At 36.5% G+C, this 23,251-nt stretch overlaps 2 protein-coding genes across 4 annotated transcripts in view; one reads left to right on the forward strand and one right to left on the reverse strand.

Annotated features, from left to right (window-relative positions):
• LOC127442092 (protein Niban 1-like) overlaps nt 1-17,516 on the forward strand; it is a 48,287-nt gene extending 30,771 nt beyond the window's left edge. For all 3 annotated transcript variants that reach the window (XM_051699853.1, XM_051699855.1, XM_051699856.1), the window contains 7 exons: nt 3,763-3,925; nt 9,332-9,519; nt 9,795-9,941; nt 11,498-11,608; nt 11,726-11,833; nt 15,117-15,228; nt 15,551-17,516. In XM_051699853.1, coding sequence (XP_051555813.1) covers nt 3,763-3,925; nt 9,332-9,519; nt 9,795-9,941; nt 11,498-11,608; nt 11,726-11,833; nt 15,117-15,228; nt 15,551-16,701 — 1,980 coding nt within the window. In that variant the 3' untranslated portion in view covers nt 16,702-17,516. The remainder of the gene's footprint in view (nt 1-3,762; nt 3,926-9,331; nt 9,520-9,794; nt 9,942-11,497; nt 11,609-11,725; nt 11,834-15,116; nt 15,229-15,550) is intronic.
• Nucleotides 17,517-23,251, reverse strand: part of kifap3b (kinesin-associated protein 3b) — an 83,759-nt gene continuing 78,024 nt past the window's right edge. Inside the window, exon 20 of the mRNA XM_051699857.1 lies at nt 17,517-19,107. Within this exon, the coding sequence (XP_051555817.1) occupies nt 19,023-19,107 (85 nt within the window). The 3' untranslated portion in view covers nt 17,517-19,022. The remainder of the gene's footprint in view (nt 19,108-23,251) is intronic.

The raw sequence follows: 23,251 nt of genomic DNA on the forward strand, positions 1-23,251 counted from the left end.
TTCTGGCAACTCGACCATGTAGCTCATTTTTGTTCAAATATTGTCGTATTGTGCTCCTTGAAACAACCACGCCATCTTTTTTCCAGAGCAGCCTGTATTTCTCCTGAGGTTACCTGTGGATTTTTCTTTGTATCCCGAACAATTCTTCTTTGAAATATCTTTCTTTGAATATCTGCTTTGAATATCTTTTTATATCCTTTTTCATCTTTATAAAGTTCCATTACCTTGTTACGCAGGTCTTTTGACAGTTCTTTTCTGCTCCCCATGGCTCAGTATCTAGCCTGCTCAGTGCATCCACGTGAGAGCTAACGAACTCATAGACTATTTATACACAGACACTAATTGCAATTTTAAAAGCCACAGGTGTGGGAAATTAACATTTAATTGCCATTTAAACCTGTGTGTGTCACCTTGTGTGTCTGTAACAAGGCCAAACATTCAAGGGTATGTAAACATTTGATCAGGGCCATTTGGGTGATTTCTGTTATCATTATGATTTAGAAAGGAGACAAACAACTATGTGATAGTACATGGCTTCATATGATCACTATCCTTATATAAAAGACAGTTTTTTGCATGATCAGTCATATTTTCAAAATCAATGCCAAAATTTCACAATTTCTGCCAGGGTATGCAAACTTTTGAGCACAACTGTATAAATGTTTTCCATATGAAAGGACTAAATATTAAATGAAACAAATGACAATAAAATGCAAAGTAATCTCTTCAGTAATCAAAATACTTTTTTGAATGTAACTGTATTCTAATTACCAATTATGTAAATTGTAACTGTAGTGGAATACAGTTACTTATATTTTGTGTTTTAAATATGTAATCCCATTACATGTATTCCATTACTCCCCAACCCTGCTTGCTGGCATGGTGCATAGAACAACTAAGAACCATTGTATGGTAACTTGATGTTCAATATGTATTTAAATTTATAGGTTTTATTAATGTTCCTTTGATTAGGCTACTATGAAAATTAATTAATAAACTAATACACACATAATACGTAATAAACTTTTAAGCACTGTATAGCTAATATGAGTGTAGTAATGTTCACGTTAACACATTATCTAGTATTACCATATATAGCCTACGTAATAATTAATGGTTATTTTTTTATTTGTGTATGTAACAGATCTCTACTTGTTCAGGAAAGGAGGAAGCAGGAACCGGATAACAATCAACAGACTTTTAATAAAACATTGTCAAAGACTTGACATAAACAATAGCGCACACATGAACACTGCTGTGTGCGTCTCACTCTCTCTCTCTCTCTTTGGCGTCCCTGACTCCTCCTTTTAACTCTCTCTCCCACTGATTGGGCAACTCAGCACCGGGCGTGCATCCTCTTGGCCCGGCCATGCCCTCCTCCTCGTCACACTGTACCTCAATGTGCTTTTCTGTGTTTAGTGAAATTGCTTTCCTACTAAGAAATATAAATTTAAATGATTTGATACCATGAGAAAAAGGCACCACCGACAGCAGTTACGGGACACAATTGTCTAGTATCTGCAAAGAGCTTCAAAAACTAGCACAGGTGCAATAACATGCAGTATTTTCACAAAGTTTAATTGCATAAGTTCAATTTAAATGTGTGTATATATATATATATATATATATATATATATATATATATATATATATATATATATATATATATATATATAAAAGCAATATCACACAAGCAAGAGTGTGATATGGCCCTACATCAGCACTGCTGTGATTTGGTCAGGGGCCAAGTGCCATAGCTAATCACATATACAGTTAATAACAGTTCAAAGAACAAGTGTTTTTTTAAATTTTTTTTATTAGGAAAAACTGAGTACGGTGATACTTTATTACACCAAGGATCAGAATTTGCCGTTGCTGGTTCAAAAAAACTATGTGTCCAAGCCTCTCAAAAACATCACTTTAGAACTACTAGTATCATGGCCTGGGCTGTTTCTAACATGTTATTGGAGAAACAAGGATGTGTGTGTGTGTGTGTGTGTGTGTGTGTGTGTGTGTGTGTGTGTGTGTGTGTGTGCGTGTGTGCGCATGCGTGTGAGAGAAAGAGATATGGAGCGTGTGCGATCACCTGTTGATGATGCTGTAGTCTGTTAGTCAGCTTTCTGAAGATAATGTCATTTTGGTGAAATTCATCCTGTTTTCTCAGTGGAAAAATAGCCGTTCAAGCGGGGGTATTCCTCCCTATTTCACAGTAGCTGGTGTGCAAAAGTCATTCACTATAGAAACCGCAATCTCCTTCGTCATTTTGAACAGTATGTCCTCTCCAATGTGGAAACTAAGATAACGGTAAGAGGTAAGCGCCTTGAGTTTGTGTAATTAATCAGTCTGTTGTGTCTCTCAGCTGTGATGAGCCTTAATGCTGAATTTGTAAGTTTAAAGCCGTTTAAAGCTATTTCCTAGCTTTAGTAGTGTAGTAGTACTATGAGCAATCACATAGTGCTGATGAATGAAAACACTGACTGACGCTGACTTCACGTCACCAACTGTCTTTTGCCGCCAGGCTAAAATATGTAATATCACAAAATTAAATGTAAAGAGACACATAGTATAGCTCTTAACACATCTGCACTGCTCTTACACTTTAGTTTAGAACAGCACGAACACAAGCGGAGTGAAACACACAGTGAAGCATCCGAGTGCTGATGGGGAGACCATCAGTACTCATGGAACGTCTCTCGTCCAATCAGATTCGAGGACCGGAACTAGCTGTTGTATATCATCTATCTATCTATCTATCTATCTATCTATCTATATATATATATATATATATATATATATATATATATGAGAGAGAGAGAGAGAGAGAGAGAGAGAGAGAGAGAGAGAGAGAGAGAGAGAGAGAGAGAGAGAGAGAGAGAGAGAGAGAGATATCAGCATTAGAGGCTGGAAATGTAAATGTCCCGCACCTTACTGAAATGGAAAATATGATTGGTTAGCAAATTTCCAAATCGTGTCTGAAATGAATGTTCTGATTTGTGGATCAGATTAGTCAGACTGTCTGTCTTGCCAGTGCCATCAGTGCGCTCCTGCCTCCCGCTGGTCCATCCATGCACGTTTAGAGAGAATCACTGTACACTTTATAAAATAATAATAATAATAATAATAATAATAAATCAACTCAACGGTGCTGCTGCATCACGTTATTAGATTGAAAATGTTCCAGGTCAAAAGCCTACTCATTGTACTGGCGGCCATACATATCATCACTTATTTTAGGTGGGCATACGTAAAATCCTATGAAAGATAGGTGGGCATACGGCATATGCCTGCGTATGCCCTAGTCTACACTACTGCAGCTTCCCATGCAGAGACAAGTAAGCCATTTGCCAAAAAAGCGTAAACACTGTGGTTATATGGTGCATTTGAACTTTGCTCCGACCAGTCTGGCTCAACCAGTGGTATAGGTTTGAGACAGAACTATCCTTCTGTCTGATTAATGGAAAATGGGGAGAGTATTCGTGGAAACTTGTTTAAAAACAGTCGTTATTTTTGCAGTTCCATTTGGTGAAACTATTGTTGTGGAAATTACACAAATCAGTTTTATCTTTAGCTTTTTTGAGGTTTGTTTTTCTTCATCCAAATCACTAAAAGTACACCATGAATCATAATTCTCCCTTCATGTCCTGTAACAGTTGGAAGAGGCAACAACTCTTTTTGCCTCTAGACAAAGGCAGCTCTGTGTTCATGAAGTGGGTTTATGGTGGCAGTGAATGTTTTTGAATTTCTGTTTTTCTGTGTGTTTAGACAGTGGAAGCAACGTATGAGCTTGTGCAGGAACAGCTGCGAGAGGGACTAGAGAGTTTGAAAAATGAGTGCAGAGATGCCACCAAACAGCAGGAGGCGCTCATACGCTCAGACATGGACCAGATCATCAACTCACAAACATTTCTGGAAATGAAACTGCAAGGTATGGACATACTAGAATGTGTCTATACAGTGTTTCAGTTTTATATGAAATATTATATATAAATGAAGTTCCAAATGAAAGTTCGGGAGGAGCTTGTTTATCTAGGCCTGCCAATCATATCCCAAGGATATATAAGTGGCTCCTTCCCTCGCACCGGTGATGATTCGTCCAGCATCCCTACACCTCGCCATCTCCATATACCAATTATTATTTCAAAATTGTCTTTTTTATTTCCTGCTTTAGTCAAATAGTCCAGGGAGTCCTCAGAGCCCAAGCCCAGTCCTGTGCTCGAGCCCCTCCGTTATGGACAGCACACCAAATCTGTTTACCTTTATGTGCTCCAGGACAATATGAACAAGTAAACTTGTGAATTCTCTATATGGTTTTTAGAATTATGTAGGGGAGACCAGGGACAGTTCTAACAGTTTGTTACATATCCCTTCAAACTTCGCTATATGCTATAGCTTCGCTATACGCAATGCATAATTTCATTTCATTTAAACTGACTGATTTCAGTTCAGGAGACTGGGCTGTCAGTAAAGGGTTAAACTTTCAACTTACAAAATCATGTGACAAAACAACATGGCGCCAATCGCAGTGGTATTTGTCTTTTGATAAACACCAACAAAAATACATCCGGTAAGAAAACTAATTACGTTTTAACATCGAAACCTGTTTCAGTCAAAAGAGTCTCTAGTTTCATCCAATGTGCCATTTTTAAATTTGAGTGATTTATTGCAAAACGCCACGCTGCTAAACACAAAGCAAAAGGTTATCATTATAAGTCCTATATTAACTATGCATTTTTACACAGAGAAAATCTTTTTCCTTTCAGAGGTTTTATATGGAGTTTTGATGAAAATAAGGTGCATTTCGAACTGTTCTGAGACCAGTGCAGACAGACTGCACACTAGAGATTAAGTCATTCACTTAATAGGGATCAAGGGAGCATCCTATAGGTTTCCTATGAACCCAAGTCCATTCAATCCAAAGTTCCGGTCAAAAGTTCAGTTTCAGGCTACAAATTATGTTTGGACCACTCAAAATGTTTGGCAGACATGACACAATGGTAATCAGTACTTTGATTTAGAATTTATAATGTATAATTTTATTTTAACATGGTTGGCAGTGATTGGACGATGCTGGCCAAAACTTGTATCAGAACTAATAATGCTAATTTCTGATTGGTAAAATGCTTCAGCACTGGCTATCACTTGTTTGTTTGACGTTGCAAAGAGAGAACATGGAGATTTTGTTCCCAAAGTAGAAAAAACATAGTAACATAAAAATAAAATCAAGTCAAATAATTTTTATTTGTATAGTTTTTTATTTGTGCTTTTATCAATACACATTGTTCCAAACAGCTTTACAGAAAATCAGCTATAATGTCTGTAACATCTCATAAACATAAATAACCAACACTCCTGGAAACATAAACAATTTTACAAAAAAATCAGACTTTCTAAGGCTTGGTATTATTTAATATTTCACAACTAAGTCCCGCTGTCCACATATGTGGACATCAATTTTTAGGAAAACTGTTTGCTCTAGAAAAACTTTTTGTTTATTAGGTGCTACTAGTTACAAATCAAAAAGGGAAATGAAAAATGCACACAGCAGTCACGCTTGGGTTTCAGGAGGTTAATCCGGTGTTAATTACAAATTACACAATTAAAATTTTAATCAGTAATGTAATAATTTAGATTACATTTTTAGGTAACCTAATCTGAATACTTTGGATTACCTGTTTCATGTTTTGATAATTCTAATCATTAATTTGACATGTATTAAGAACCAACAAACCCATTAAACATTAGTAAACATGAAATCAAACAAAATGTACTTAAAGGTTCAACAAATCTACAGTACATTCAGAAAGTATTCAGACCCCTTCATTTTTTTCACATTTTGTTATAGTGCAGCCTTATGCTAAAATGCTTTAAATTATTTATTTTTACATCAATCTACACTCCATACCCCATAATGACAAAGCAAAAAACAGATTTTTGATAACTTTCAAATTTATTAAAAAGAAAAAACTGAAATATCACATTGACATAAGTATTAAGAAACTTAACTCAGTACTTAGTTGAAGCACCTTTGGCAGCGATTACAGCCTCAAATCTTTTTGGGTAAGATGCGAAAATCTTTGCACACCTGGATTTGGGGATTTTCTGCCATTCTTCTCTGCAGATCCTCTCAAACTCTGTCAGGTTGGATGGGGACTGTCGGTGGACAGCCATTTTCAGGTCTCTCCAGAGATGTTCGATTGGGTTCAAGTCTGGGCTCTGGCTGGGCCACTCAAGGACATTCACAGAGTTTTCCCTAAGCCACTCTTTCATTGTCTTGGCTGTACGCTTAGGGTCATTGTCCTGTTGGAAGGTAAACCTTCAGCACAGTCTGAGGTCCTGAGCGTTCTGGACCAGGTTTTCATTAAGGATATCTCTGTATTTTGATGTGTTCAGCTTTCCTTCAACCCTGACCAGTCCCTCAGTCCCTGCCACTGAAAAACACCCCCACAGCACGATGCTACCACCACCATGCTTCACCGCTGGGATAATATCGCGCAGGTGATGAGCGGTGCCTGGTTTCCTCCAGACATGGCGCTTGGAATTGAGGCCAAACAGTTCAGTCTTCATTTCATCAGACTAGAGAATCTTGTTTCTCACAGTCTGAGAGTCCTTCAGGAGCTTTTTTTATGTGTCTTGCACTGAGAAGAGGCTTCCGTCTGGCCACTCAATGCCCAGATTGGTGGAGTGTTGCAGTGATGGTTGTCCTTCTGCAAGTTACTCCCATCTCCACACATGATCTCTGGAGCTCAACCAGAGTGACCAACGGGTTCTTGGTCACCTCTCTTACCAAGGCCCTTCTTCCCCGATTGCTCAGTTTGGCCAGGCAGCCAGCTCTAGAAAGAGTCCTGGTTGTTCCAAACTTCTTCCATTTATGAATTATGGAGGCCACTGTGCTCTTGGGAATATTTAATGCAGCCAAAACATTTTTGTTAGCCTTCCCCAGATCTGTGCCTCGACACAATCCTGTCTCTGAGCTCTGCAGGCAGTTACTTTGACCTCATGGCTTGGTTTCTGCTCTAATATGCATTTTCAGCTGTGACACCTGATATAAACAGGTGTGTACCTTTCCAGATTATGTCCAATCAATTGAATTTGCCACAGGTGGACTCCAATCAAAATGTAGAAACATCTCAAAGATGATCCAGAGAAATGGGATGAACTTGAGCTAAATTTCAAGTGTCATAGCAAAGGGTCTGAATAATTATGTCAGTGTGATTGTGGAGGCGGGGGCGTGATTGAGAGCAGATTTGTGAATGGAGAGCGAGGTCAGGAAAGGGGAATTGTAAGGACTCACACCTGCGTGTAATTTCTCTAACAGCTGTTCTGTGTTGCAGTGAGTGGCTCGAGACAGATAAAGGGGAGATGAGAGCCTCAGAAGAAAAGAAAGACTCAGACCTGTGTGTGTTTTTGTTGTGTTGAAGAGATTGCTAAAAAACGAGACGCTAAAATAAAAAACCAGTTGTGAACGTTTTTTTTACGCTGTCTCCCGGTTCCTCATTCCGGTGCTACAAGGGCTACAGTGATACAGTGGCATGCAAAAGTTTGGGCACCCCTGATCAAAATTTCTGTTGCTGTGAATTTCCAAAAGGCTTAAAGTTAAAAATGACACATTTCTTTAATATGTTAAGCAATTTTACTTTTTTGTATTCATCTTTTACAGTTTCAAAATAGCAAAAAAGTAAAAGGGCCCAAAGCAAAAGTTTGGGCACCTTGCATGGTCAGTATTTAGTAACACCCCCTGGCAAGTATTACTAAGTACAGATTGTAAAAGCTTTTTGTAGCCAGCTAAGTGTCTTTCAGTTTTTGTTTGGGGGATTTTCACCCATTCTTCCTTGCAAAAGGCTTCTAGTTCTGTGAGATTCTTGGGCTGTCTTGCATGCACTGCTCTTTTGAGGTCTATCCACAGATTTTCGATGTTTAGGTCGGGGGACTGTGAGGGCCATAGCAAAACCTTCAGCTTGCGACTCTTGAGGTAGTCCATTGTGGATTTTGAGGTGTGTTTAGGATCATTATCCTGTTGTAGAAGCAATCCTCTTTTCATCTTCAGCTTTTTTTACAGATGGTGTGATGTTTGCTTCCAGAATTTGCTGGTATTTAATTCAATACATTCTTCCTTCTACCAGTGAAATGTTCCCCTGTGCCACTGGCATGAACACAAGCCCAAAGCATGATCGATCCACCCCTGTGCTTAACAGCTGGAGAGGTGTTCTTTTCATGAAATTTTGCACCCTTTTTTCTCCAAACATACCTTTGCTCATTGTGGCCAAAAAGTTAGATTTTAACTTCATCAGTCTGCAGGACTTGTTTCCAAAATGCATCAGGCTTGTTTATATGTTCATTTGCAAACTTCTGATGCTGAAATTTGTGGTGAGGACACAGGAAAGGTTTTCTTCTCATGACTCTTCCATGAAGGTCATATTTGTACAGGTGTCGCTGCACAGTAGAACAGTGCACCACTATTCCAGAGTCTGCTAAATCTTCCTTAAGGTCTATTGCAGTCAAACAGGGGTTTTGATTTGCCTTTCTAGCAAACCAACGAGCAGTTCTCTCTGAAAGTTTTCTTGGTCTTCCAGATCTCAACTTGACCTCCACTATTCCTGTTAACTACCATTTCTTAATTACATTACGAACTGAGGAGATGGCTACCTGAAAACACTTTGCTATCTTCTTATAGCCTTTTGCTGCTTTGTGGGCATCAATTATTTTAATTTTCAGAGTGCTAGGCAGCTGCTTAGAGAAGCCCATGGCTGCTGATTGTTGGGACAATATTTGAGGAGTCAGAGTATGTATAAAGCTTTGAAATGTGCATCACCTGGCCTTTCCAAACGATGACTGTGAACAAGCCATAGCCCTAACAAGCTAATTAAGATCTGAGAGCTCAAATCTCTTGGGGTGCCCAAACTTTTGCATGGTGCTCCTTTCCCTTTTTTCATTCTAAAATTGTACAAAATAAAAATAATACACTAATATTGCTTAAAATGTTGAAAAGAATGTTTCATCTTTAACTTTATGCCTTTTGGAGATCAATTCATCTTCTACTCACTTAACTATTCACAGCAACAGAAATTTTGACAAGGGGTGCCCAAACTTTTGCATGCCACTGTATTTCAGTTTTTTCTTTTTTTTAAGTTATCAAAAATCTGGTTTTTGCTTTGCCATTATGGGGTATGGAGTGTAGATTGATGTGGAAAAAAAATAATTTAAAGCATTTTAGCATAAGGCTGCAACATAACAAAATGTGAAAAAAATGAAGGGGTCTGAATACTTTCTAAATGCACTGTATCTTCATGCTGTATTGTTCCTTTTTTAACCATCTATATGTTTGTGTTTTAAGCTTTTGTATCAGAGCCAGCCATGAAATACAGTTCAGAGAGTGTGGCCCCATACCTGGCCTCTATCCTGGAGGAGCTGATGGGTCCAGTCAGCACAGGTTTCCAGGCCGTGAGGTTGCTGTTGGAGGATGAGCTGACCCGATTCTGCAAGGATTTCCCTCAGGGGGGACTCACAGAGGAATTTCAGACAGTAAGAGATTGCTGTACATCTAAGAATATACAATATATTAGTGCTTTATTCTGACGTCCTTAAAGTGAATATTTATCTGCTGATTTCAAGATGTCCTGGCAAGCACTTGAGGCAAATAAGGTCAACTTTTCCTTAGAGTGGAAATATTGAACCACAGAGCTGATGTTATAAGATCATGTTGGAATAACGATCATCTGAACTCATAAACATGCAGACTCTCAGCTCCCTTGAGTTCTTATGATTCATATGACTCATGACTGCCCTTGTACTCTAAGGCTCTGGAGCAGGTGGGTCGTGACCGGATGGAGGACTGTTACCAGCATGTGAACGTCTTGAAGGAACAGCTTCAGGAACTACGCAATCGCTTTAAGTTCTCCAACTCAACACGAATAGTTCACTGCACCCAGGGTCAAATGCAGCAGGTGGGCCTCAGTGGGACTGTCACTCACAGCTCTTTGTTAAGCATTTTTAGACTTGGTAGGGCTTTTAGAGGTGTTATCTTCATGCTTTGAAACAGCTTATCCTTTATGAAATGTACCAAGGTTTTACTACAGTAACCATTTTTCAACTGTGGAATTTGTTCATAGGAAAACCACATTAACCACAAGTATTTATCATGGATTTACTACAGTAACCACATTTTAACCATGATATTTGTAGTAAATCCATAGTAATAATACAGGAAAACCAACACCATTGTAATAAAAATAATTCGGCCAAAAACAATTTTTTACTCTAGTAACACCATAGTTAATTTGTGGCACATGTACCATGTTTTTTAAAACTGTGATTCCTAAAAAAAAAAAAAAAAAACACGGTTACTGGCAAGGGCGGTTCTAGTGTCATTGGACATTCAGGGCTTAGCCAAGGCTTCTGTAGATACATACAGGTATGAAGCCATCTTTTAATAAAACATAGAAATAAAATACATTTTAATCTTACATCTGTGCGGTGCTTTTTATGAAGTAAATAAAGAAATATAGACATAATTTTGAATTTGTTGAGTGGAAAAGTGTTTTAGGAAGGAACTTAAAAGTAAAGTAATTAGTAATGTGATTACTTTCCAATTAAATAATTATTAAAGTAATCTGATTACAATCTTTTAGATAAATAATTAGTAATTTGTAGTTGATTACTATTTTTAAGTAACTTGCCCAACTCTGCTCAGCTTTAGATATCCTCAAAAATCAGAAGTTGCGTGCTTTTAACACTAAAACGTGATTTAAAAAAGACACTGTTTTTGTCCCTTTCGGCTTTCTGGCTTTTTAGTTTGATGCACATTGTGTCCAATTGAGAATTTTGAAGCATATTATTAATTCTTCGGGAGTTTTAAGGTAGTTCAGAATATAGCAGGCTGTAAATAGGCTAAATTGCGCGATTTGCAAAAGTTTGCGATGTTCATGGCATCGTGAGTTTAACAAAAATGCAAATGTTCTCACTCGTGACTTAAAGTTTGCAAATTTCTCGAGCACATTTGTATATATTACACATTATTTTCATTGTTATATATCCTAATATTTGGAACTTACTGCATCTGGTTAGACCAAGTTTCAACAGTTTCTAATATCTCACCAAGACAGGCATTTTCAGACTATTGACACAGCTGCAATCACGAGTCACAAGCGCATAAGTGCTGTCAAGCTATGGTTAAAAAAAGTGCCTCCCATGGTTACTGCAGTTTATCTAAAGTGAATCTATGGTTAGTTCTCGAAAGGGTCTGACTCAACATTAATTGCATAAATGGTCAACTCTTGTAGTGTTAAGCTATATTATTCTTTGAACTGTATTACTTAAGGTTTTTACAGGTGATTGCCCCTGGAAATACAATGTTGCAGTTTCATAGTATACTCCACCAGAAATTAAGTTTTGTCTCATAAACCGTCATAAACATTGGTTCCCCCTACAGATCAACATGTTGTAAGGGAATATGTATTAACTGTAGCATGCATGTTTGTTCCTTCTTTTCCGCATGCTTTAGCTGATGGAGAATGCCGTGTACACTTTTAAGATGCTACTTCAGTCTGCCTTAATGGATAAACCTGATAATCAGGCCTCAGTTATGGAGAAAGCCAAGCTACGTGTCCTTAAGGTCAGCTTTGCCTGCATGTACAAAGTGAATACATAAGCAATACAGCAGTATGTAATTTTGACAATACAATAATAAATGTCACAAAAGCATTATGGTAACTTTCTTTATTCCATTTAGCAATTTGACTATGACAGCAGCACTGTGAGGAAGAAGATATTCCAGGAGGCCCTAGTTGACATCACTCTGCCTGCCATCAGGAGAAAACTGGACCCTGGCTGCAAAACTGTACAGTAGATGGTTTTTAAACATTCTCTGAAAAAATGTATGTCTTGTAGAGTTGTTCTAGGCAACTCTGTTTCTTTGACTAGAATAACTCTACTAGACAATCTACACTGACCTGGATCACTCAGAATTTTTACAGACAGTAATACAACACTTAAAGGGATAGTTCACACAAAAATAAAATTCTCTTATCATTTACTCCATATGTTAATGATTCCATCTCATATGTGTATGACTTTCTTTATTCTGCTGAAAACAATTTAAGAATTTTAGAAAAATAGCTCCGCTCTGTAGGTCCATACAATGAAACTGAATGGTGGCCAGAACTTTGAAGGTCCAAAAAGCATATACAAGCAGCATAAAAGTAATCCCTAAGACTCCAGTGGTTAAATACTTCTCTTCAGAAGCGATATTATAGGCGTGGATGAGAAACAGATCAATATTTAAGTCCTTTTTACAAAAAATCTCCACTTTCACATTCTTCTTCTTTTGTTTTTGGCGATTCACATTATTTGTGCACATCACCACCTGCTGGGCAGGGAGGAGAATTTATAGTAAAATAATTTTACCTTAATGGAATGTTCTGGGTTGAATACAAGTTAAGCTCAATTGACAGCATTTGTGGCATAATTTTACCACAAAAAATACATTTGACAAAAATCATATTTACAGTACAGCATTTACAATGAAAGTGAATGGGGCCTGTCCATAAACATTAAAATATACACTGTTTCAAAACTGTAGCCACAAGATGTAAACACTATACATGTAAATTTCAGTGTGATAAAACTGCTCACTAACCTTATTTGTGTAAAGTTACCTTTCATGATTTTTAACTAGTAGCACCTGATAGCATACAAAGCATTTTCCTAGAACAGCAAATAGTTTGCCTAAAAATCAGTGTCCTCATATGGGGGCAGCTTGTTAATATTTTGGATTTTTGAATTAATACCAAGCAAAAAATGTCTATACTTGTATAGCATTTTCCAGCTTTCGGACACAGCCATTGATTCCAAATGGTGATCATGCCCACTAGGTCTTGAGTTTTTCATAAATAAATTTCCAGTGCCCTTGTACGAGGAAAACGTGATTAACATTGTGCTCTCTCATGATAAATCACTGAAATTTTAAATTGGCACATCAGATGTAACTACAGATGTTACTATTTTGTCACAAACATATTTCAGTGTAAAAACTTAATGAGGTTTCTTACCTGATGCACTTCATAGAAGCATTTCACTGAAACTGGTGCCATCTTGTTTTGTCATGTAACATCAGGCTTTGATAATTTAACACTTAAATGAAAGTCAAGAGTCTCCTGATTTAAGGACAGACAGTTCAAATGAATTTAAATTATGTATAGGGTACAGGGAAGCCAAAATGTAATGTCCTCATCTGAGGATGCTGGGTCACACAAGTTTTTTTTTTTTTTTACTTCATAAAACCAGTTAATATAGATGTTACCACATGAAGCAAACTTTTTAGGTTACAGTTGTGCTCAAAAGTTTGCATACCCTTGGAGAATTGGTAATATATGTACCATTTTTAAAGAAAACATGAGTGAGCAGGCAAAACACATTTCTTTTATTTCTTATGGGATTCATATTCAACTGTTGGTTATAACAGAATGGCACAATCATAAAACAAAACATGGCAACAATGAAAAAAATGAAATGACCCCTGTTCAAAAGTCTGCATACCCTTAAAACTGTGTATTGCCCCCTTTAGCATCAATGACAGCGTGCAGTCTTTTGTAATAGTTGTCTATGAGGCCCCAAATTCTTGCAGGTGGTATAGCTGCCCATTCATCTTGGCAAAATACCTCCAGGTCATGCAAAGTCTTTGGTCGTCTTGCATGAACCGCACGTTTGAGATCTCCCCAGAGTGGCTCGATGATATTAAGGTCAGGAGACTGTGATGGCCCCTCCAGAACCTTCACCTTTTTCTGCTGTAACCACTGGAGGGTCAACTTGGCCTTGTGCTTAGGGTCATTGTCATGCTGGAAAGTCTAAGAGCGTCCCATGCGCAACTTTCGTGCAGAAGAATGCAAATTGTCTGCCAGTATTTTCTGATAACATGCTGCATTCATCTTGCCATCAATTTTCACAAGATTCCCCATGCCTTTAGAGCTCACACACCCCCAAAACATCAGTGAGCCACCACCATGCTTCACAGTGGGGATGGTATTCTTTTCACTATAGGCCTTGTTGACCCCTCTCCACACATAGCGCTTATGGTTGTGACCATAAAGCTCTATTTTGGTCTCGTCACTCCAAATTACAGTGTGCCAGAAGCTGTGAGGTGTATCAAGGTGTTGTCGGGCATATTGTAACCAGGCTTTTTTGTGGCATTGGTGCAGTAAAGGCTTCTTTCTGGCAACTCGACCATGCAGCTCATTTTTGTTCAAGTATCGTCATATTGTGCTCCTTGAAACAACAACACTGTCTTTTTCCACAGCAGCCTGTATTTCTCCTGAGGTCACCTGTGGGTTTTTCTTTGTATCCTGAACAATTCTTCTGGCAGTTGTGGCTGAAATCTTTCTTGGCCTACCTGACCTTGGCTTGGTATCAAGAGATCCCCAAATTTTCCACTTCTTAATAAGTGATTGAACAGTACTGACTGGCATTTTCAAGGGTTTGGATATCTTTTTATATCCTTTTTCATCTTTATAAAGTTCCATTACCTTGTTATGCAGGTCTTTTGACAGTCCTTTTCTGCTCCCCATGTCTCAGTATCTAGCCTGCTCAGTGCATCCACGTGAGAGTTAACAAACTCATTGACTATTTATGCACAGACACTAACTGCAATTTAAAAAGCCACAGGTGTGGGAAATTAAACTTTAATTGCCATTTAAACCTGTGTGTGTCACGTTGTGTGTCTGTAACAAGGCCAAACATTCAAGGGTATGTAAACGTTTGATCAGGGTCATTTGGGTGATTTCTGTTATCATTAGGATTTAAAAAGGAGCCAAACAACTATATGATGATAAATGGCTTCATATGATCACTATCCTTAAATAAAACACAGTTTTTTTGCATGATCAGTCATATTTTCAAAATCAATGCCAAAATTTCACAATTTCTGCCAGGGTATGCAAACTTTTGAGCACAACTGTACGTGACAAATAATTTTTTTTAAATGGAGTTGTTGGTCTTTACAAAATCCTGATTACAGTTATTACAGTATGATTTTCTGTAAATCCTGTGATTTGCACTATGTGAAATGTGTTATAAAAAAAAAAAAAAAAAAAAAAAACTAATGGCTGAAAAATGTTCTCTATTTGCAGGAGCTTCAGAATTATGAACAATTCGTCTTTGCTGATTATACAAATTTTGTTCAAGTGGAGAATGTCTATGAAAACATATTACTCAACATTTTGAACAATGAAGTCAACAAAGGTAAACTGAATTAGCTGTTTTACATGATTGTCTGCGAAATTGAGAGTTGCTGGTTATGCACTGTGAATAAAAGGTAACCTGCTATTGTTACCTTAAGGAGATCTTTCTACCTGATCTAACCCTTAAAATTAGTTTTGTTGGTGTAACCAAATGTATTAATGTTGATTGAGTGATGTTAAATGATATTTTTGACCTAAATAAAACCAGTTAATTTAGATGTTACCATACGAAGCATATTTTTTAGTCTACCATTTTCTCAGTGACATATGAGTGAATTTAGAAGATTAATGTTAATATATTCATCCATCTGTTTGCGGTTTAGTGGTGAAGGAGGCAGCCAGTCTGAAGAAAAACAACCTGTTTGCTGACAGTACTGACCTGTACTGTGTTAGTCAAAGCAGCTTAGCTGACAACCGGACGCCGCCCCTCTCTGCCCCATCCAGCCCACCAAAAGTATTGGCCTCTGTGGCTCTCTCTCAACAGGCTGGGCAGAAGACCATCTCTACATTAGGAGAAACTATCATTGAAGAGACCCACCAAACACATGATACTTCAGTCATTCCAGTGGTGAAGATTACAGTGTCTTCTCCAGAGTCTTTGGAACCTACATTACCATCAAGCATTGCTGAAACAGGTCAACCAGACGTTCCACCAACAATACCTAACATTTCATCTCCTGCTCTTAAGGGATCTTCTACCTCTGATGCCATAACAGTCACATCTGATACATCCACACCCAATCCTAAAATCTCAGAGACTAATGCAGGATCAAACACATCTGATGCGCTTACAACCAGACCTGAAACCATCTTATCCACAGAGGATTCGTCTTTATCAGGACCAGAGAAACTTTCTTCTGAAGTGCAGGATGGAGCTACAGAGGAACCTTTGTCTGATGGTCAATGTTCATCCAGTAGTGCCTCTTCCTCTGTCAGTTCTGACCGGGCAGTCTATCTTAACTCAACAGTTGTCCTGAAGACAGGTAGTCCTGTTCCTCTTGCTGAGACTTCTGAAACAGTGACTGTTGAGGCTCCTCTGTGTGTAATTGCTGCAACAGATGAGGATAATAAAGATGCAGTTCCTCAGTCTGAAATCCAACCTGATTCTACCCCAAAGATCAATGAAAACATAGAGACTCCAGGGGATGCCATTGCTTCCTATGAGAACACTGTGAATAACAGAGCCTGTGACGTAGTGCCCCCTAGTGTTGAGAATAGAAGTGAAGAGAAAGATACCAGCCATGTGGATATTTCTACTCTCGACTCTGTTCCTGATGTTCCAGTGGGGAGTGCTGTTGCTTTAACATCAGAGCTGGAGAACCAACGTGACAGGAGCACAAATTCACCAGAGCAGGATTGCGCTGCTGGGAATGAAGACACAGAGGATACCGCTGACAGCGTGAAGGCTATCAAAGATCTCATCATGGAGGTAATCGAGGTAGAGGACATAGTGAGACCTTGTGTTGAAAACTAACAATGTTTGCATTTTAATGCCTTAAAAATGTTGAATGAAATGTTTTAACAGCTATACAGCTCTGCTAAGAAAAAGAAAAAAAAAGACTATGGTGTTTCTGTATAATTTGTTTTTGAAGTTATATCAGTATTTCATTTACTATTTAAAAAAATCAAATTATTGACATTACACAGTTTGGCATGACATTCTTTGTTAAATACTTTGACTCACACAGTAACCAAGTGCCTGTGTAAAAAGTATTAATATATCTATTTAATCTGTTTTGAATACTATCCTGATGCTAATGAAACTTTGTAATATGGCACTTTTGCATACCACTGTCTCCTTAAGATGATTCACTTATGTTTTCCTCTTTTGTAAGTCGCTTTGGATAAAAGCATCTGCCTAATGAATAAATGTAAATGTAAATCTATTTTTTAACACTGAACCTTATCATAGAGAAATAAATGATGGCAAATCAGATTGAAACATCATTACTTTTTAATGCTTAAATTTCATGTTGACATTTTTTTTTAAACATTGTGAGGCCAATAGAAATCAAATGACAAAGAACAAAAAAACAAAAAAAAAAAACTACATTTTTAGATGATACCCAAATGTTTTTATGGGGCTGACTTATTTATTAACGTGTTGTACTGGCCATGCAGACAACCAATTTGTTATAGTTAACATTTCGAATCAGAAGATCATATCATAAGGAAACAATAAAGCAATTTTTACTCAGTTTTGAAATGGAGATACTTTTGTATATATATGTTGGCCTGTCATTCATTATCACTGAGGGAATCTGTAAAATAAATTTCCACAAAACAGAATAAGTTCATCAGTGCATCTTTTTATTTCTTCTGTTTGCAGTTAAGGACAATTCACATTAATTTGTCAGATTCACAGGATCAGTAGCAGCAAAAGCCAAGATCTTAGGAGGCACATTTGTGTCCTGAAATAGAGCTATCCTGAGTTCCATTTCAATAAATAAAATTAACTTAAATTTACAGTAATTTTTTTGTTAAAAAGAATACATTTAGGCTACGTCTCATTTAGCAAGATACAGAAACAAAGTATAATAGATTACATAAACATTTTAACAGGCAGCATTAAGCATCCTATTTCTTAAAAAGTATATAAGACTCAATGATTCTCACAGCAATGAATCCTGGATTCCCGATTATGTAGTCAATTTAATTTATAAATATCTCAAAGGGACAATACATTTACTGTATATGATAATTGACAGACACTAGGCATGGAACACTATTTCTGCAATTATGCATGACAAGTAGTGCAACATTTTTACATAAATTGAGTGAGTTAGTCTACATTTTATAAAGCTGTTTAAGCAGTTAGCAGTTTATGTATTTAAGCGGTCTTCTTTGATTAATGAGAACTGGACATAAGGATATTCAGTTACTGTTCAAGAGTTCATAGTCCCACAATCTCTTATATGATAAATGTTAGTTGGTATATCAATTATATTTTAGTGGCTGATTATGGCAAATCTGTTTGGAATTTATGTAGTGAATATGAAGATGAGAAGAGATAAGTGGATATACAGGACATACAACTAAAGTGAACCTAAACAATTTTTGTAAATAAATTAAGACTATTCTGAAATTAAAATAGAACCACCTATAAAGTTTTGTGTTCAATCATTAGAACCCCTTCTTTCATTTGTGGCAACTCTGGAACATGCAGCACAAATCTACTGAGTGCTGTTCTAAACCCCATTGCAACCCCTAAATCACAAAGCTTGTGGTAACACTTTATAATAACTTCCATTAATAAAATGAATAAGCATTTTTACAGTATATAATACTAATGACTATTATTTAATGTACAATCAAATAGTTAAAAATGTCATGATTTTGCATTTCGGGAACTGAGTTTGTATATTCAATAAAAAATAAAAAAATAACCTTAGATCCGATTGATTAAAACTAACTGCAAAAATGAAAAGTCATTTGTTTGCAAATGCCACTTGGTTTGAAATTGTATTTTGTCATCTAATTCAATTACATTTTACATTGTAAAGTCTAAATTAGTGTCCAAAAGTGTCTAAATACTTTTCGGGGACAAAGTACATTCATATTTGAATCTACGTGAAGTACTGCTATGCTAAGTTTTATATAATGTTTGTTAATGAAGTTATTACGAAGCATTACCAAGCATTTTATGTGAGGACTCTCCATTAAATCTGCCTCTAAATCCAGGGGTGGGCTCAAATCTTGTTGACAAGACAGGCATGGAGAGCTTATGTTTGTTTCCCATTCTAGAAGATAAAAATTCACTTGTAGTGACTTGGAGATTTGATTAGCGCAGTGGTTCTATCTGGTCGATCCATACCCGTGGAAGAATGGCTCGTCTGGACGAAAACCGTAAGCAGTGGCAGGACGTCCATCAGCTCCATTGCTGAGGAAAGAGATTTTAATCATGTAAGTATAAACACTGATGGTCATGTTACCTATGAGAGTCACTAGATGGCCTTCTCCCATACATATCTTTAAAACAGAGGGTAACAACTAGTGCATGCAGAAAGATAATTTTGTCTGACTTAGATTCTGTATTCTAAACACACTATAAGATTTTGATCAGTTTGAGCACACTGACAACAATAACGATTGGTAACGACTCTACGACTAAGTTAAAGGAATATTCCGGCTTCAATACAAGTTAAGCTCAATCAACAGCATTTGAATATTTTACAATCAACACAAAAAATATTTTTGACTCTTCCCTCCTTTTCTTAAAACAAAAGCAAAAATTTGGGTTACAGTGAGGCACTTAAAATGGAAGTGAACAGGGCCAATCCGTAAATGTTAAAATACCATTATAAAAGCATAAAACAAGACGTAAACAATATGCGTGTTATAAAATCACTTTCTAACCTTTTCTGTGTAAAGTTATAGACAATTTTACAATAATGACGTAACACTGTGAACCCTGAAACCCTAAGTGACTGTAAAAATTACAGCTAAAATAATAAACAAGTTTTAACAGAATAATTAATGTAAGTGCTTTTATAAAATTATAGTCTTTAAAGCCTTCAAAAATGGGCCCCATTCACTTACATTATAAGTGTCTTACTATAACCCAGATGTTTGATTTTTTTTGTTTTGTTTTTTAAAAAGGAGGGATGAGTAAAAATTGTTTTTGTGGTAATCAACATTATGCCACAAATGGTGTCGATTGAGCTTAACTTGTATTGAACCTGGAATTGTCCTTTAAGGTGTCTGAAAGGCAGAGAATACAATAAGAAATAAGCAACAAGACCCCACCAAGACAAACTCATCATACATTCCAAATAAAACCATTATACAAGTAAAAATAAAGACTTAAAGCTTACAAGCTTGCTTTTAATATTTACCTGTCCAACATATTTTTGCTGCCTTCTAAACACAAACAGTATGGGGCACATATTTTCATATGTATCACTGCCAAATACCAAGACTTCAAGCAATAAGCTCTGCCTGCCAATGTAAGCCATACCTCCAAAATAAGCCTCCATTAGTTTACCAATGCATACTGAACAGTATTCACTTTTAGATGCACTGGCTTCTACCATATTAGCTTGAGCTAAACAATCTCACAACCTTACAACAGCATTTCTCTTGATTGTATTATTGTCAATCAGAACACTATACTGGCATGCATTAACCATTTCAGCACAGTACAAATAGCTTTAACCCATCAGTACAGTTTAGTATTTTAGTAAAACCCTTATTCCAACATCACTGATCTTCCTGTGGGTAAAATTAAAGCTTATTTTTAGGCTGCTTACAATCCATCAGGTATTTTACATACAGTGGGCCAAAAAGTACTTGTATGGAAAATGTAGGATTTTCATTGCATTTGAAAACAAAACATCTATCAAAGTGGCCAACTAATTTTTCTTTTCTCAGCCAATTTTGTATTACTTTTATCCAACTGATCCCAAGATATTTTTTAGTAGATGAATAACATCAGAACAGCAAGTTCACACAAGTTCATCAAAGTTTGACAACCAGAAAGCATACTTTTCCAAGTGCTTTTTTTCTTCTTTTTCAATAGTTTTTTGCCTAAATGTTTGCTTGAAAAGTGCACTTTTGCTATCTTTCTTAAAATAAATGACACTTGGTTTGATATTTTGTGATCTAATGAGATGTCATTCATACATTTCTAAATGAGGATGAAGTGTCCAAATAACTGGGTAATTTGTTTAAAACCAATCTTAGAGATGTGACATGCTTTTACAGTCGTTTAGGGAGGATATATCCAGGACAGTGATGCAGTTCAAGAAACAAATTGCTTGTTGGCTCTCTCTGCCTTCCTCTCCCTTTACAGCACACAACGTTCAGACCTACGGCCTTTAAAATTATGAGATGTTTGCTTTGCCCCTATGTGCACACATTACAATGTGTTATTTCTTAGCCTTGTATGACCTCCAGTAATCAAATACTGCAAGCTCCTCTTAACACCCCCAATGCTCACACACTCTCCTGTCTAAAATATGTCTTTTTCCTATTGGCCTGCCAGAACTGTCAGGCTGAATTTGAGCTGCAGGTAAGAGGGATTCATGCTTTGGGGACTTTTAGCCACCTATATGTGTTCTGTGCATCTGTTTTGACTCTGACACCTATATTTTATCTCTGTACTTGGCCTTTTTTTGCTTGTGCGCTCACTAAGTAAGTTCTTTAGCAAGAAATACAAGCTGTCAGAACACAGGATAATCATCTCCATAAGCAACAGATAAGCATTTTTATTGCTGAGAATTTATAGCTGCAACTAATCAGTGCTCTCATTTCTTGTTTCAACTTGGTATCATCACTTCATCGATTATGGACAACTCCTTTCTCTGTCAGCTGAAAATGATACAATGAACTCAGCATTATCTCCATATAAGAAAATAAATGGTAATGTGAATTTATTCTAGTGATAGACTGAATCAACTGATATCTTCGTCAATGGATAATAAATTATTTCTGTTAAAGAAATGTAACTACATACATAAACAAAATGAGATTTTTTTTTTTTTTTTTAAATGCAAGGGGAGTTGGAAAGCATAAAAATGTAATGTGGTGTCAATGCTACTGTTTGTTTAATGATGAAAAATACATTTGACAGAATGTCACTTCATGTTGCTTGGATATCATTGTTTTCTCTATGTATATCAATATGTATGAAATGTATATTTGAAACATTAACCTGAGGTTTATCACAATGCATATTGCTGTCGCATAATCCAACAATTTATCTCATATTGCATTTTTGCTCCATATCACGCATTGTTCAGTTCTAAACCTGTTTATTCTTCAGAAATAAAAATAATTTAAAAAAGAGAGGAAATAATGTTATTTTGCCTATATCACCAGACTTGCAAGAAATTAGTTAGTCATGATTTATTTTATTTATTTTAATAAAAATATGCTAAAAAAAAAAAAGTTTCTTTCGCAGATAGAATTTATTAGACACATTTTTACAGGTATTAATCTTTGATACAAGTATGATATTGATACGTGCCATAAAATCAATGGACATGCTGTAATAAAACACTGTGAAAAATCTTCTGCCCTTTGCCAGTGGACTTTTTAAATTATAGCATCAAATGGGCAGATTCAATTAATATCAAGCTTTATTGGCAAGATAAACTTGAGTGTACATTCCAATGCATTATTAGGCACTATACATACAGAAATAAAATTGTATTTGCTGAAGTTTAACCTTTTAAGCTCTGAAGGTGTTTTTAAAGATTTCCTGTTTCATTGGCATGCCCAAAATTATAACTCTACAAAAAAAACAAAAACAAAGAGGGTCGATTGTTTGGTATAATTCTAAAGAAATGTTTAAATAATGTTTTAATGATACAAAATTATGAACTCTAAGCCAAAGAAACTGCTTAAAATAAATAAATAAATAAATAATAATAAAAAAAATATCACAAAAAATCTTCAGCCAAAAGTTTACTTTTCTTATTTTTCTGATTTGACATTAAATATCTCAGGGTGTTAATAAGGTAGCTCCAAAAAACTGCTTTTGTTTTGTTCCTAACCATGTCACCAGTAACTGAGTATAATTTTGTGTTGATATGACATAGCAATCAAAAGTTATAGTATTACAAATATGATTAATCCTAGAGTCATAAAACGTTTCCAAGTGTCCAAAAGCCTCTCCAACAATTGTACGCAAGAACTAATTACACATGCAAATACAACAATGACAAAAGGTATGCTCTCTCTCCAAAGCATGCAGGCATGTGGCCATATGTAATTAGAGTGAACAATCCTCCCTGCCCATATTTGGATAACTCCTCATCTGGTTGCAGCGATTTGAATAATAATACGATTGGTTTTGCGTTCCATGATGCTAGACAATGTACTACATCATTTTCGATGAAGTCATCTGATTGAAGAAAGCTAATGTGTTTCTGGCCAGATAGCACATTATGTGCTGTGTGCACATTATGCTTCGTGTGGATTATCAAATGATTTATGCATCTGCTTATGTTGTGTGTCGGCTTGTTTTAATGGGAATCCCCTCCTCTAAGTAATGGTATGTGATATTTTATGTTCTGTTTATG

The sequence above is a fragment of the Myxocyprinus asiaticus genome, chromosome 6 (genome assembly GCF_019703515.2).
Source record: "Myxocyprinus asiaticus isolate MX2 ecotype Aquarium Trade chromosome 6, UBuf_Myxa_2, whole genome shotgun sequence".
NCBI lineage: Eukaryota > Metazoa > Chordata > Actinopteri > Cypriniformes > Catostomidae > Myxocyprinus > Myxocyprinus asiaticus.